This window comes from Topomyia yanbarensis, chromosome 3, assembly GCF_030247195.1.
Source record: "Topomyia yanbarensis strain Yona2022 chromosome 3, ASM3024719v1, whole genome shotgun sequence".
Lineage (NCBI taxonomy): Eukaryota > Metazoa > Arthropoda > Insecta > Diptera > Culicidae > Topomyia > Topomyia yanbarensis.
In genome coordinates, this window is record NC_080672.1 from 190,993,955 (window position 1) to 191,011,923 (window position 17,969).

At 38.6% G+C, this 17,969-nt stretch overlaps 1 protein-coding gene across 21 annotated transcripts in view; it reads left to right on the forward strand.

Moving 5' to 3' along the window:
* Positions 1-17,969, forward strand: part of LOC131690091 (uncharacterized) — a 547,209-nt gene that overhangs the window by 105,468 nt on the left and 423,772 nt on the right. For 16 of the 21 annotated variants that reach the window (XM_058975604.1, XM_058975607.1, XM_058975605.1 and 13 more), the window contains 2 exons: positions 10,596-10,736; positions 10,793-13,857. In XM_058975604.1, coding sequence (XP_058831587.1) covers positions 10,596-10,736; positions 10,793-13,857 — 3,206 coding nt within the window. The remainder of the gene's footprint in view (positions 1-10,595; positions 10,737-10,792; positions 13,858-17,969) is intronic. The other 5 variants (XM_058975610.1, XM_058975625.1, XM_058975626.1 and 2 more) reach the window with 2 other exon arrangements.

Sequence of the window (17,969 nt, forward strand, 5' to 3'; positions counted from 1 at the left end):
TATTTTTGACTAGCACGTCATAAGCTTTTGGTTCTGCTGAACTTGGCATCAATTGCGCCGCTCGAACGATATCTTGTAACTGATCCCCACTTGACAGAAAGAGCAACTTGCTGCACTGTGCCTGAATCTCTATGCCATTCAGTGAGGCTGCAATTTCGAGATTTTCGATGTATTTTCGCCATTCGTGCCACATTCGAGCTGCGGGTATGTCTTTTGGAAACACTTTAATATCCCATCGAATGCCAGGTACTCCTTGCCGTCTGTTTTCATCAGCGACTTTTTCCGCGTTGTGCTTATCTAAAAGGTTCTTAGCCAAATCTGCGACCGTTTTCTCCAAAATGTCGAGTCTCGCTGCTTGATTTCCCGTGTATTGCTGAGCAGTATTTCCCCCGATATGAGGTGCAGGCTCGTTATCTGCGAAATCCACTGGCCGCACTTCCGGCTCAGGATTGCAAAGATCAGATTGTTATACGTCCATTCTGACAGAACTGTCCAAAGATTCAGCATCCGAGATAATTGACTCGCTTTCTTCGTCATAATTCTAAGCCCACGCATATTTTCCGCATTCCGCAATATTGGTTTAAAAGTAACTGCGGTAATGAGATATTATCAAAGTAAAAAATAAGCAAAATTAAACTTCTTATCATGAGTTACGTTACTAGCATTTTGTTTGGAGTACACATTCTGCTTTAAAAACAGTGAAAAAACGCAACCGACCCACCCACCACCCATCCGAACCGTTGCGGTTGTTCCAACACGCGTATGTTTCAACATGGCGGTCGTCCAGAGCCACGCCAAAGAAAAAAAATTACTGACTGTAAATTCGTTCTACCAAGAAATGATATCTTTTTCAATAGACCTTTCTCGTCCGACCTAACCCCCTTTTTTCTTATTTTTATTTAAAAGACTACACATTTTTAAGAATATTTCCGCTGAAATGAGACTTTTTAGAGTTATCGTGATTTTTTAATGATTTTTTTAAATTTGAAAAATGCAAGAATGTTGAGTATTTTTTTCACCTTTGCAAGAATGGTGGGACTCAAAATATGTGTTTGGGCAGCACTGTTTTGTATATTTTTGCTTGGCTTTCTGGCAACGCGGCAAATGAATTGGTGAGTCGCGGTACAAAGTTCATTGGTTATGTAAACAAACTAAAGTGAACCTCTCGGTGGAGAACGTTGCATGGTAATGTTTAACCTCACTTTTTTGATAGTTCAAAGAGATTGTTTACATGATCTTGGAATTTTTGTTGATTCGATCATAGTATGAGAAACTTGGTTTGGTTCGCTGCCAAATGTTAACACTTTCCCAACAAGGTCGCTCAGCTGTATTTTTTAATTGATGTCGGCATCATACATTGTTCCGTTAAATTTAACATTTTTACTTTTCTTGTACATGATTCATTGAAGAAGCAAGGAATTTCTAGCCAAAAATTTGAAAAAGGCCTACTGCCAAATGCAAACAAATCGAATTTTGATGTTCTCTATTAAAATCCTGGGACAGAAAAAAACTTCTTTTGCCTTTTTCTCATTTTCAAATGTTTGGGTAGAATTTAGATTATTTTATCGTTGTTGCGATCAATTTCGTTTGGTTTGTTTTGTTCACAATGTTAGTCGCAGAGCATTTTGGTGATCTATGGCAATTGATGACCTTTACACCCCATACTAGGTCCGCTCCTGTTGCAGCTGTTTCGCCCTGTCCGGCACCGAGTCAACCGATGGTCCAACCTGCGCCGCACTCGTCTGTCGCTATGTCAATGGCAGGCACTTGGATTAAAGGCCAAAATTTCAGTTACGGTTGGTGGTGTTACTGCAATCGGTTTGCCTTCGGCCACGTTGGACATTCGGCTAACGGGAATATTCAGCGATTCCGATTCGAAGGAAGCAGCGCCAGTAGCAGACTGCTTCGGTTCAGCAATACGCTCCGGTATCGGACGAAGCAAACACTCCGACAGGACGAAGGTTTCAACGAGGGGCTCAGGCATGAGTAGCAGAGTCCTTGCACTTCCTGCTTGTCGAGTGAACAATTCCGACGAAATCGCTGCCGCTCTCGCCAAGTTTGATCACCGTAATAAGTGCGACGTCAGCGGTATAGTGCCAGGATTAGTCGAGAACAGTGCCAGGATTAGTCGAGAACAGTGCCAGGACTGACTTGCCAACAGCTACAAGATTAAATAGCAATGCGTTTTTAAAGTGACCATAGTATAACGTAGAGGCTTTAGCCAGATGATTTATTCAACAGAATAAGATAGCAAAATTACCCAAAACATAAGACCTGGCTGCCGAAGTGAATACACACACATCATCACCTACAGAGGCAAGCAGTATTGGAACGCAGCGAAATTCCTCATAATGAATTGATCTCGTTAGGTGAAATTCCAGGAAGTACAATTTTCATAGCACAATTTAGTCGACCGAAATTGTAGCCCTCAGTCGAGAGAAAGACTGATAGAGTAGCAGCAGCTAGGAATTTTCTTTCGAAAGCTAGCAGCGGTTTCGCGTATCCTGCGCTAAGTAGAGAGCGTTAAGACAGATCTCCGAAACATGTCAAGTGCTATCAGATGAGAAAAAACGTCGCATCTATGACCAGTACGACAAGGACGGTTTGCTGACCAACGGTTCGGTCCGGTACCACAATAACACACGGCACCGGTGACACATATATATTCACCACATACTAATTACTTATCCTTCCGAAAAAGTAAATAAATTGACTATGCAATTTATCATTCGCTGCCTAGTTATTTCCTGCCAATTTGAACAAGACAGCAGTTGCAGAAAGCTTTATTGCGGTGCAAAAATGATGGCAATTCGGGATATAATAAAAATTTACATATAATTTCTCCTCCCTGATATTCTTCCAGAATGTATAATGCTCTGCATTCTTATCACTCCTATCAAATCCTTCTTACTCCTTATCGTCAGTGCCGAGCGCTGTTTTGCATTTGCCGGATAAATCAACGACAATGCGATAATCGTCAATCGACGAAACTTTTGCTGTAATGGAACTTGAACACGAATAATAAATAATTGTTCCATTCGAAAGCGATAACCTTGTTGTCCTCATGGTTGCAGCTATCATACGCTGGTAGGCATTCTGACCAATGGAAACGTTTTTCGGTATGGGCATTGAACGATCATTTCAACAACTTATCATCGACCGAATTCGTTACCTATAAAGTTCAGGTAAACTTCACCACCTAAAAATGAGTAATAAATCGGATCATCTTGTTAGGACTTAACCCACGAGCAAACAAACAAATGCGTACAAATCCTTATCCATCATCCATCATTTTATAGCCCAATGCTTGATCTTACGATTCAGCATATGCCACCGGGTTTTGCATCCAGCGCCGATTGGTCAATGTATGAACCAGGGGTGACATTACGCATCTCGAAACGAAAGGTTTATTGTATTCAAGCTTGTGTGAAAAGGTCGATTCGAATTGGTTGCATAATGTGGCACCAGGTTCCCATTGCTCCAATCCTCATCCCTCTTGAGTTGATAGTCTTTCAAAGAGCATCGAAAGTATTCAAGTAATGTAAATTTTAAAAGTCCATGTAACCAAGTCTTAGGTAAACAAGCACACTGAACTGTCAGAAAAGTGAGGTTATACATTTTCATGCAATGCTCTATGTTTTTGACAGGTATATGAATGAATCATTTCAGCATCAGTGATGCCAGGTCTATTTAAACAATAGCCTGCAGTGAAAATATAAAAGTCTGCAGATTGCTACAAAAATCTTCAAAAAATTTGACATAGAAATGTAGTATGTATATATTTTAAATGATCAAAAATGTTGAAGGCTTGTGTATAAATTGGCTGGCATAGGCTTTGTTCTGCTAAATATTTGTAATCTGCAAAACATCTGCAGTGAAAATGCAAAATCTGCAGATTTACTAATATATATATATGCAGATCTGGCATCCTTTTAGTATTCCCCACAGGAAATTCATCCAAATGGTGTAAAAATACGGGGAAACAAGGCAAGATAGGTACTCAGAATATGGGGTTAAATGAGCAGCTTGCACTATTTTTGATTTTTTCAATAGTTAGAGGTACCAAATCATCGCGGCAATCAGCAGTAACGAATTGGGGATAAAAAAGGAAGCATCCTATCATATAAAATTTTTTGACGAGAAAGGTCTATTGCAAAGAAATCACCCAGTTCGCCTGAATCCGGTATAGAAAAAAGTGAGATAATTGAAGTGAATTATCCTAACTTCAATTATCTCACTTTTTTCTATACCGGATTAAGGCGAACTGGGTGATTTCTTTGCAATTGAAAAATATTGCGTTCATCCAGGATCGAATTTCTTTAATTGCCACTTCGATTATAACTAACCTGGCAGGATCGCCATTGTGGAAAGCGAATATTACAGCCGCATAGAAATCACCCAGCCACCTAACAACTTACCTCCGCAAGAGCTCACCAACGTCTGTGCTGTATATGCGAGATCAATGGATACCGAACCATCACTCTCTTATGCATTGCTACACAGAGAGGGAGAATACAGTAGACAACCTATAGATTGGTGGCTGTGTTCACTCCACAGATACAGAACACTAGATTAGGATTGTCGCTGGCTTCAGGGCATGTTCAGGAGTGTTTCAGTTTTAGATTCATAATTTTGACAGTTCTATAATATAAAACTGAAAATTTTTAAAACTGGAACTTGCTGTCACCAGCAGCAGTTTTAGCGGGTGTTCTATTCAGTTTAAAATTCATGTCTCGCCATGCCTTCAGCGTTACTGCATTCAAATTTATTTTTCCCCGGTCTATCGGGTCTAAGTGTCTGTGCTGAATACTTTCCATGTATTTAAAACATTTTAACATTTTAACAGTTCTATAATATAAAACTGAAAATTTTAAAACTAGAACTTACTCTCTCCAGCAGCAGTTTTGTCGGATGTTCTATTCAGCGGGTGTTCTATTCAGTTTAAAATTCATGTCTCGCCATGCCTTCAGCGTTACTGCATTCAAATTTATTTCTCCCCGGTCTATCGGGTCTAAGTGTCTGTGCTGAATACTTTCCATGTATTTAAAACATTTTAACATTTTAACAGTTCTATAATATAAAACTGAAAATTTTAAAACTAGAACTTACTCTCTCCAGCAGCAGTTTTGTCGGATGTGCTATTCAGTTTAAAATTCATGTCTCGCCATGCCTTCAGCGTTACTGCATTCAAATTTATTTTCCCCAGTCTATCGGGTCTTCAGCATATATTGGCTTTAATGGCACGTTCCCCGTATGTAGTCGGGGATTTGTGCCTTTAATACACAGTTCTAAACGTGTTTTTAAATCAGCAACAAATAGAACGGCGTCGTATAAGGGCATGTTCAGGAGCGTTTTATTTTGTATAGGAGTTTCAAAGTAGAACTGGAACTGAAACATCAGAGGGGGAACAACTTGACAGCTCCTATAGAAATCGTTGAAACCTTTTTTTGGGTCTGTGGGTCTAAAATGGCGGATCAATCTTTATTCAAGAGCAATTTCTAAAAAATGCGTGAACTTGTTCACAGTGAAAATTTTCTTGTTCAGATTTTTTTTACTTCCGATAATTCATTTTAGAAGACTTTTTGGTTTTGGTGTTGTTTTGTATTAAAAATATTGCATCTTTTTTCGATGCATTATTTTTAAATGATTCATGATTTTTTGGAATCATCAGCTTACGAACAAGCGGCGCTTATGCTAGTTAGTGAGCATCTTCATTTAGTTTTAAGATATTAGGTAGTAATATTTGCATTGCAATGTAAACAACACACACAATGATACTGGACTGTTTTTCTCCCTCTCCGATAGAAAATGAGCTGTCATCACTTCTGAATTTTGCAGAAACCTTGGCACCGCATGCTGTCAGAAATAAACGATCGAAGTCAATCCCTTTTTTGTTAAATGCGAAGTGAAAAATTATAATCACAAAACTAAATGTATTTAAGATTAACGACAAACTTTCGAGAATTGTCATATGCGAAAGATATTTCAAGAAAAAAGTTCACACTAGAAGCGCACTCAAATCAAATCATGCATTTTACATTTAACAATTTGTAATCCTTTTATGAAACTCCAAGATGACGAATTATCTTGTTTGTATTGATATTAAATTATTACGCTGTTTTGAAATGATCATCTTGATTACCGCTTTCGAATGTAAATAAAAAAAACAAGTTCGTTAAAGACGTCACGGAATTATTTTCTCGCATAGAAATTTACAATATCGCCATTTGTGGACGGTGTTCTATGGTGGCGACATCATTCGAAACACGGTGGTTTCATGCAACTTAGGTTAAACGTCAAGTTGCGGGAGGGTTGTGAAACATTCACATCCCCAGCAGAGCATTTTGTTTTATAAATTCGAACAGTTTTGCTTTAAAATTTAAAACTGTTATACGATGCCGTTCTGTTTGTTGCTGATTTTAAAACACGTTTAGAACTGTGTTTTAAATACATGCAAAGTTTTCAGCACAGACACTTAGACCCGATAGACTGGAGAAAAATATATTTGATGCAGTGACGCTGAAAGCACGGCGTGACATGAATTTTAAACTGAATAGAACATCCGCTAAAACTGCTGCTGGGGGCAGGAAGTTCTAGTTTTAAAATTTTTAGTTTTATATAATAGAACCGTCAAAATTTTGAATCTAAAACTGAAACACTCCTGAACATGCTCTAACAGTTTTAAATTTTAAAACAAAACTGTTCGAAATTATAAAACAAACCGCTCTGCTGGGGATGTGAATGTTTCAGTTTCAATTCTACTTTGAAACTCCTATACAAAATAAAACGCTCCTAAACATACACTCAGTGGTAGAAACATCATTGTTTTGATTCCGGGATATACCTGTCAAATGGGCCAAATAAAAAACAGCAAAAAAATAATCCTCTATCGTCGTTTCATAGCGACTAATCATTTTTGTTTCTTTTAGCCAGCAAAACAATGGCCATTCTTGGCTAATGCGTTTTCACTAATTAGAATGCACAAATTGTCTAAACGTGTACTGAATTTTGATAAATTTTTATTTCCTTGTGCGGTATATACAAACTCATTTCATAACAATAACAGTCGAAAAATTTCACCGAGAAAATTCGTCATATTGAATATATTGATTTCACACATAATTTTTTTCAATTTGTAGTAGCAGATAAAAAATACCTATCACGCATAGATATCATGGGAAAATTAATGAAATTATAATAGTATGCCACATAGAAATTTGTTACATAGCAGATATCACATCATTTTTCTGTTTGCCTCCCGTTTATTCTGTTGCAAATTTTATGCATTGGACGTTTTCGGTCTTGAATGCATAAAAATCACAGCAGAATAAACGAGACTGAAATGAAAAATAGGCAAACTCAATTTGAAGTTCAACTGAACGGTTTGTGGTTAAAAGTAGGCCATATTTTTCTGCGTGTACCAAAAGCGCGGACCAAAGACTTTTACTAGAGAGACTTTCGATACTTTGACAGATATATACCGGAAGCAAAACAAACATGTTCCGAGGCGAAAACAATGGGAACACAAGCGACAATCCTAATCTAGTGTTCTGTATCTACTGTATTTAATATTCGAGATTTGATTACCTGCCATCTGGAAAGTGTTGACATCAGTGGTACTGCCGCTTTATCCAATTGAGCTATTTCCGCTATCGAGCAAAGAACACAATTTTCTTCATATTATTGTGAGCTCATCCCACCATTTTGAGCTGGGCAAATCGGAATTAGCTAGTACCGATAATTATGAGTGGCATAATAAATAACCATGACCATAGGAGAATAAAAAATACACTATCATATATGGTTGAAACTACCATACAGGAAGTGAACTTGTTCAAATATATTTGATTAATTTGAGTTATTAATTTTTGTCTAACAGAGACAAGTTATCATCTGGTAGTACAGTAGCAAGGTGTTTAGAGTTCTACAAATATGTTTGTATTTGGTAGTACCTTAGATTGTATCATTATTTTGCCTAATTGATGAATTAAATTTTTGTGCTTTTGCCATAACAAAAATTATGTGCTTAACATTATGATAATTTATTTTAGCAACCCTGCATTGCTAATAACCATTTGACATAGACCGAACGATAAACCTGTGTTGTGGGATATAGTAACCATTAGAGGTGGTGCTTTTATAATGTTCCTACAATATAAACTTAGATTTTATTCAGTGAGTATAACAATAGTTGTACCACAGACAAACAGACGTAACACGAGATGAATTTTCATCGCCCACAGAAAAAACGGTCGATTTAAATTATGAAAAATGCGCAATTTCACCGAGCGTGGCGCTTGTGAAGCGATTTTGACACATAGCCATAATGTGTAACTTCGTTACCGCAAGCACCTGAAAATCAAGATGAAGGGAAAGAAAGGTGGGAACATTCGTCACTTTTAAGTGTAGTTTTATACATGTCAAATGGAACAAAGTGTCCGCGACCCATAAAATAAGTAAACATCGTCTAACTAGACACTCAGATGGTGCTAGTTACTGACGAGATGAATTCGAAACACAAAAAATAAAACTTAATTTAAGTTAGGTTTTGTGCCCTTAACGCGCAAAGTGGTTTAATCCAATTTTCCCTTATGGGAATTAATATTGCATAATGCAAGGCGTTTGGCTCCCGAGCCAAAAGACAAGAGTTCGTTTTCGCTTTCTCGACAGCAAACCTGAGCCTCTGTGCTTGCTTCCCGGGACATCACTCGGGACAAGTCAGTTGCTTTGAACGTTCACATGTGTCGTGTGAACTGATTGGAATTTTTTTGTGTCTAACTAGTGCTAATTTGGGTACTAGTTTAGATACATCGTCTAACTAGACACCCAGATGGTGCTAGTTACTGACGAGATGAATTCATAACACAAAAAATAAAACTTAATAAACATAAAGATCCGAACGAGCGTCTTGATTCTTTAGCGCACGATGAAAAGAGAGAAAAGGCCGAACTTCACCACGGATCTTCCGATTCGATCACTTAGGGACACTTTTTTAGATCGAAACTATCGATAAAAATAATTATGACTGAACCGAATCAAAACCTCTGGCAACAGAAGAGCCCACTACCGTTTGTTTATGTTTCCGTTTGTTTTATCGGTTTTATCGATGGCAATAGTACTTATACTTGGAACAATGTGACATCTTGTATCGTTTTGCTCGAAAACATAACCGCCATTTTCATTTTATGCAAACCAAAACAAACAAAATGGTCCAGAAATGTGAAATGCATTCCTGTCGAAGTATCCAAGGCAAGAATTGTTCAAAATCATTTCTTATTTTCCTGCACGACGCTGATCGGTGAGCAGATACATTTTAGGATCTTGCCAATTTAACTGGTTCGGCGTAACGAATCTAACCGGATGTATGCAATGGATTCGAATTTATCGATCCGCGGAACTGACGGAAAAATTCAACTTTGGCATGGTGCAGGAGTTACGAAAACTGAAGATACGCTTAGACCATATTCAATCTAGATATATTTAATGATCCGTCGCAACCCAACAGCATCGCCGAAAGGGTCATTTTCAGGACCAAAAGAATTAAATTATATTTTCCTACGGCGATTGCTCATTACCATCCAAGACGAAGCACCCACTGGACAATTGGAGACCCAGCCAATTTTCAAGCGAATGAGCTTTCTACCAACCGGAACGTTCCCCAAGTTGTAACAAAATTAAACTCTTCCATAGCCTACATAATGAGTTTTCACCTACAGAAAGCGTTAAAAATGAAATCGTTGATGCCAACTGATCCTGATATTGGCAAGGAAATTTTAGAGGTTGTATCTCCGTGATCTTGATCCAATGATGACCTCGATAGCACAGCCGACTCTTTAAAAATAGGCTACATAGCCTTGTTCTTATAGTAAAAGTAAACGCTAGCATGGAAAATCAAATAAAGAGTACAAGATGTCTCCGGGATTCCAAATGAGCGACGGCAAAGAAGAGTAAATAGAGACAAAAATCAATCATACGACAAATTGACGACAAAAATTGTTTTCCTTTTTGCTTAATTTCCCGTAACAATAAATGGTTCTGTTGGGTTTTAAAAATGAAGTCGTAGCTCTGCATTCTTTAAATTAGTCAATTGCAATAATTATGCCATGGAAAATTAAAATGTTGTCCCATGGTTGCCAGAATCACATTTTGTGCAATGTGTTCAACAGATGTCACTAGTCTACCGTGGGCGATATTTTTTTTAGACTTTTCTTCGAGCTGTTACGTCTGTTTGTCTGTGGTTGTACCACATCCCCAATAGTAACGACGAATTGAATGGTTAAACTATAGTAAAACATTATCCAGTACCATATGTGAGTACACCCCCTTTCCATTGAGTGGTACCCCAAAAAATCAATTGTGCCGATCTAGTGGTGACTTCTTAGATTCGTTTTTACTTGCTATTGCAGTTACTACAGTCTTTCTTTGTTTATACGTTATTTCCGTCAACTGTATTCCGGCAAGAATTGCGCATTGATTTTCTGCCAGCATGAATACATGTATAAAGTTATATAATTCATTTCAACTGTTCAGTTAGTTTCTTGTTAAAAGCAATTTCTTATTTGCAAAATAAAACAGAATATTGAATGTTTTAATAGGTTGGCACTGGCACATTGCAGGATTCTGGCGTACTGGGATATAGAGAAGAAGGTGCATTGGACCTACGCAGCTCAACTGAAGAATTGCATTTCATGGAACCTGAGAAAGGAAAAACGGAAAGAGAAAAGCCACAAGCACCGGTAATTCATTTTTAGTTTGCAAGTAACTCATTAATTGATATTATGAATTTCCACAGAGGCATTCGCCTATAATGTATAAACTGGATGATCAGCAACAAATTTTGGGACACCATCAACGCAAAGACTCTGCAAGCTCTGAGGTTGCAGCATTCTTGTGTATCTCTGGACGAACTAGTCGTATATCAAGTGTAGGTAGCCAAGGATCAGGTAATAGCAAGCTGTCAGTTGTCTCTGGTGTATCTGGTATTTCCCGATCACCTTCACCACATCGTATGCTGCTGGAAACATCGTTTTGTGGGCCGAAACCTCTACTAGGGATAACTGATGGCAGCATACCTAGTAGCATCGAACCAATAACTGCAAAAATAATCGAGCAAGTTATATTGTCAAGAAAAAAAGACCTTACCGAAGCAGTTTTGGCTGAAGGTATTCACGTAGATACTGCATCTAATAGTGAAGCGCGTAACAATCTAGTGTATGATGCAGAATTACCCCGCAGAAAATCAGACAGTAACGCTAACATAAACCGTAAAGAAGAAATAATTCAGCCACCACTTACTAGTAGAAGTATTTCAAACAAACGATACATTCCACCAACAGATTTAAGTAAACCAATTGTTGGTGTAATGCCAAGCGGTACTGAATATATAAGAATAAAGTTAAAGCCAGATCACTGCTATAGTGATAATGGAATAGCTGATAATGAAAGAATATTGGATGATGACCAAAAAAAACCCACCTCATTAAATCTTGATAACTCACGACATAGGCGAGGCGGATCGTCAACACGAGATGAGCCCAGTGTGAGTCCGAAACCAGCTCAGCAGAGCAAGCTATCTCGAGAGAATAGCAGCCGTTCTCCGTCACCAGCTACTACATTTTCAAGGAAAAATTCATTATGTTCAATATTTAAACAAAGAGATTCAGCTAGCCCAGATTCTCCAAGTATTGGTCATGCCAGAAAAAAGAACGGTTCAAACAACCCTCACGAGTATAGAGAACGATCGCGCAGTAAAAGCAAAGAACGAGAATCTGCTTCATTGAATACTACGCCAAACAAACAAAAATCGGTGTTAGCTATATTTAAGCCAAATAAAAAAAACGGTGCAAAATCAAAGTCACCATCACCGATAGAGCCATACCCGTGCTCTACAACGTCCAACATTTCAAATGTTGAGTTTAAATTCAAAGATGAATCGCAATCTACTCCAAATCAGCGAAATCAATTGCGGTATTATGATACACCGTTGGATGGTAAAAGCATTCATATTCCATTGCATACCCCTCCTGAAGAGAAACAATTTAAATCATTGCTATCCACTGCACCAATGATATCGAGTGCAGCGCAGGTGGTTAATGAAAAGGTGTCACCCTCTACTCAGTCTGTGAACTCAAGCAATAATTGTACTATTACTATTCATAATAGACCCAAACCAATGCCACCTCTCAAGTGTTATCGAATTGAAAACCCAGATGGAAGCATAACTATACCTTTAAAATCGCCTACCGAAGAAAAAGAGCGAGACAGTTTATGGAGCATGGAAGCGCAACGTGACAGTTCTCAAGACAGCCAAGAAACTGTTATCTCAGTTGCGCCTCCGCAGCATAGCAATACGCCATTAAAAAACACAACACATGCCTTACCTTTAACAAAATCTCCAAATGGAGTAGAACTGTCCAGACAAGATGATCCCGAATTCGCACTATCGGAGACCTTCTCGAACACACTTAACCAATCAGAAAAACCTACCACCATAGTGAAAAAGACTACTAAAGAAAGAAAGCAATTGTTGTTTGCTATGAAAATGGGATCTGGTAGTCAAGAGCAAACTTTCACTACACAATTCAGCATTTCCAAAACAGAAAGTCAATGCAGCCAGCTATCGGAAGTAGATGCAAATGAATCTAATGATGTTAATGTCGTTGAAAAAAATGAGTGTATGCCACTTGATAATATGTCAGTTGTTTATCGTAATAAACGACTTGATTGTGTAAAACGAAGAGGTCTTAAAGAAAAATACAATCGATCTGAAAGCGCATCGAGTGATTCGATAGACTTCCATCGCCATTCACGTTATATTGAAAATCCTGAAGAAATTCTCAATATGTATCAACAGGCCGAAACAAGTATGCCGAGTGAACAAAAGTTTACGGTAAATGAGGAATCTTCTGTTTCTCAGGACACTAGCCGATATGATTCAACTGTTAAAATTTCATCCCAGTTCAAGAATTCATCAAGAATACTCAATATAAAGTCAACGGCTTCCAATGATGAGCAAGTATTGTCTTCAGAAAGTGAAAAAGATTCTGAGGTAGATTCTATGACAAAAAGCAAACATGTACACTGCAACCTGCTAGCCATCGAAGATCACGAAAGCGCAGGATTAGTACTACAAGAATCGTTCGATGATGAATTACCTTATATACCTACTACACTACCAGAAGAACGATCAATTGGTGTAAAACTTTTACCAATGAAAGAACGTGCTCAAATGGGGATGAAAACCTGTCCATTAGAAAGGCCTAGATCTACAACACCAATACATCCAGCTTCACTGGAAAATTACTGTGGTATTACTAGCGCGGTTGAAGATACCGAAGCACATTTAATTCGCGGAGAGAAGCTACGAATCAGTCTGCCTAAAAAACACGATGTTTCAGTAGACAGATTACCTAAAAATCGATCTCCCCGAAAAACATCTCATTCATCCGGCAAAAATTGGTTTGAATTTGCAGAGCACGGTATCAATAGCACCAATCAAGCACCGACAGCAAGTAATGGGGACGAGAAAGAATCCACACACCAATCAAATGCAGAAGAAGAACCTCCTCCTCCTCCTTTGCCACCTCGTAAAGCCTCACAACAGTGGGTTGACTTTGAGAGCATTCCAGAGAAACGGAAACCAAGCAAGCGTATAGCATCTCTCCCACAACAAGAATCAGTTGATAATGTTCCAATCACAGGAGTTCTTTATAACTATGTAAAACCCGAAGAATGCCAATGTGAGTGCCATGAAAGTGAACGAGAATCTGGTAAACAAAAATCATCATTTCTAGACAATGAAACCGAAGATCAACAGCCATTACTACAACAGGACTTATTGGATGATTCTACTAGAAGGTAAATAATCATGGCAAATGAAATTTGTAAAAGTTGTGTGGATTGTATGTCGTTTCCCGGAATACTATTTCCCGGAATTCAATTTCCCGGTATGTACTATTTCCCGGAATATCGTTTCCCGGAATGTACCATTTCCCGGAATACTATTTTCCGGAATGTACAATTTCCTGGAACGTATTTTTACTCTGCAATTTGTTATACTATTAAAATCTGAAGTATTTTGGGAACATTTGCATTTAGAAATATGTTGCTACTCAAGTATTTGTTTGGTTCCCTTCACAGCTTGTCTTTCTCGCTGATCAAGTTAATGAATTTGAAAAAAACTAATTCTAATGCATATGTAATTTTATTTGAAATCATTATCAATCAATCGAAGATCCACAAAACAGTTTATGCTGAAAAGAAGGCGATATCAAAGAGGGTAATTACATAACAGTTTTTGCAACCGGCTGAGACGGTTGTGCCTCCAGGTGGAAGGTTTTGTTCTCGAGAGAACGACGGAGTGCGAGACGCTGCATGCGTTTTTGTGGGAGAGAGAGACCAGTTTGTTAAGTGTGAGTCGACAGTTGATTGACAGCAAACCGTGGGTAGACGAATTTGCCTACCGCGGTGGCAGAAATCGACAGGGATCGTGCCTGTACACACAGACAATTTATATTGTATTGGTGTCGTCGGGCAATTCTTATCGACGAGAGGGGAAGCGTCACAGGTAGACCCATTTGCTCTATTTGAGAAGCGGTACGACGAATAAGGAAAACAAGTGGCACCGAAAAGTGCCGCATCGACAGTGGGGTTTCGCAGCAAGCCACAGGCAGTCACATTTGTCTACCGCGGTGGTGGAAACGGGGAGAGCGCGCCTGTGGTGGTGATACCGACGAGCAGCTTAACCGGAGAGAGTTTTGAAGTGTTGCATGTAGGCCTATTTCTCTACTGAAGAAGCAACACGACGAAGAAGGGCAGCAAGTGTCACATTGTCAAACAACGGGCACCGAGTTTACAACGTAACACACGAGGTGTCTTCGTCACCTCAGAGGTAGCAGATAACAGGTATATTTTTCATTCCTTTTTGTGATAGTTTTTCTTGCTAGGTAAAATTGATGACGAGATGGGAGAACGAGTAACAGACCCTCCTCCTAAGCCTTCTGCTGAAAATGTATACCCGATTAGAATTAAAATTTACCAGAATCGTCAACGGGACCATGGATTGTATTTATTAGACCCTCCTCCTAAGCCTTCTGCTGAAAATGTAAACCCGATTAGAATTAAAATTTACCCAGAATCGTCAACGGGACCATGGATTGTATTTATTAGACGTAAAGTAAAGGCGCTAAATATCACCCAAATTTCAAAAGATTTGACTTCGCGATTCTCGGATGTAAAAGAGATCGTCAAAGTTAATAAAGATAAAATACGCATTGTCGTTGGTAGTCTCAAACAAGCCAATGCAATTGCTTCTTGCGAGCTTTTTACGCGTGAATATAGAGCGTATATTCCTTCAAAGGAAATTGAAATTGATGGGGTCATCACAGAATCGAGTTTGACTGTTGACCACTTAATTAAGCATGGGGTTGGTCGTTTCAAAGACACCATACTTAAAGACGCAAAGATACTTGAATGCAAGCAATTGCATTCAGTATCACACGAAGGAGATAAAAAGTTTATCGACTGTCTGACTCGTTTCGAGTGACTTTCGCTGGGTCTGCGCTGCCCAACAATGTCATTATCGATAAGATTCGTCTCCCTGTTCGCCTTTTTATCCCTCGTGTAATGGATTGCTTTAATTGTAAACAGCTTGGCCACACAGCCACTTACTGTTCCAATAAGGCACGGTGTGGCAAATGTGGGGGTTCTCATCAAAAGGATACATGCAATAAAAATTCAGAAAAATGTTTAATGTGCGGAGAAAACTCGCATGAGCTCCTTGCATGCCCCATTTATAAATTGCGCGAGGATAAAATTACACGATCCTTGAAGGAGAGGTCTAAGCGCTCCTATGCAGAAATGTTGAAAAATGCTACCCTTAAACCCATCTTCCCACATCTGTATTTTCGGAACAGTCTGACTCTGATGGAGCGTGCGAAGGTACATCATTTGTTTTACCCGGAAATTCCAGAAAAAAACAGTCTTCTTTTCCCAAACTGCCAAGAAAGGGCCTTAAAATTTCTCCATCAATAGATAAACTGCGCCCAAAACCGAAAAATTCCTATTCTAAACCGAAGTCAATTCCGCCCGGTTTTGGGAATGTACAATCCAAACAGAACACCATTATTAGAAATAATAAAATTTCGGCTTCCTCTGAGCCTCAGCTTGGGGTAGGATTATTAAAATTTAAAATTGTTGATTGGATTTTTAAAGCATTCAATATTTCTGAACCACTAAAGAGTATACTTTCAGCTTTCCTCCCAACAATTAGAACATTTTTAGAGCAGCTGATTGCTCAATGGCCCATCCTTGCAGCAATTATATCTTTCGATGGATAATTCAACTCCTAAGGTGAAAGACTCCATCACTGTTTTACAGTGGAATTGCAGAAGTATCATACCAAAAATTGATTCCTTAAAAATTTTACTGCATAATTTAAAATGCGATGCTTTTGCTCTATGTGAAACATGGCTTACCTCAAACATTAATTTCAACTTAAATGATTTCAACATTATTCGCCTAGACCGAGACATCCCGTATGGAGCAGTGCTTCTAGGAATTAAAAAGTGCTATTCTTTCTATAGAATTACCATCCCCATGATTGTGCTCGACATCACTTCGGTTAGATTGCACGTGGAAGGTTGTACCTGATCCTCACGGTAGCGATCATTTGCCAATCGTTGTTTCAATTAACAGTGAATTAGGCCTTACGAATTCAGTCAATGTTCCTTATGACTTAACACGAAATATTGATTAGAAAACATACGAAACATAAATTTCCACTTCTCTTGTTTCGACAGAAGAGCTACCCCCTACCGAAGAATACGAATTCCTAGCGGGTTTAATTATTGAAGCAGCAGAACAAGCCCAAACCAAATGCAATCCCGGAATGACAATAAATAGACGGCCCCCTAATTCTTGGTGGGACAAAGAGTGCTCTGATGCATATGAAGCTAAACAAGTTGCCTACAAAGAAATTATGAAATAGAAAGGGGGTATACGTAAGAACTTTGAAAATTATTTAATTTGCAAAACAAATTTGACAGTATACGTTGTGCTAAAAAGTCTAGTTATTGGAGACGCTTCGTTGATGGCTTGTCAAGAGAAAAATCAATGAGTACTCTTTGGAACACAGCCAGAAGAATGAGGAATCGAAACGTGACTAATGAAAGCGAAGATTTTTCGAATCGTTGGATATTTAATTTTGCCAAGAAAATTTGTCCAGATTCTGCTCCTGCGCAGAAAATCATTCGCGATGCTCCCACAAGTAACGATTTCATAGATTCGCCTTTGACAATGATGGAATTTTCAATTGCACTCCTCTCATGCAACAATAATGCTTCGGGACTAGACAGAATTAAATTCAACTTGGTGAAGAATCTGCCTGACCTAGCAAAAAGACGCTTGTTGAATTTATTCAACAAGTTTCTTGAGCAGAACATTGTCCCGCGTGACTGGAGACAAGTGAGAGTTATCGCCATTCCAAAACCGGGAAAACCAGCCTCCGATCATAACTCGTATCGACCGATTGCAATGCTATCCTGCATAAGGAAATTTTTGGAAAAAATTTTCCTTCGACGTCTCGACAATTCGGTTAAGGCGAACGGCTTGCTCTCAGATACCCAGTTTGGTTTTCGGATAGGAAAGGGAACGAATGATTGCCTGGCGCTACTTTCGTCAGAAATCCAACTCGTTTACGCAAAAAAGAACAAATGGCGTCTGTGTTCTTAGACATAAAAGAAGCATTCGACTCAGTCTCCATTGATGTTCTCTTGGACAAACTACATGAATGTTGTCTTTCACCGATATTAAATAATTATTTATACAATTTGTTGTCAGAAAAGCACATGCATTTTTTCATATGGCGATTTGGCGACACTCAGAATAAGCTACATGGGCCTCCCACAAGGCTCTTATCTAAGTCCCCTTCTCTATAATTTTTACGTGAATGACGTTGATAATTGTATTGT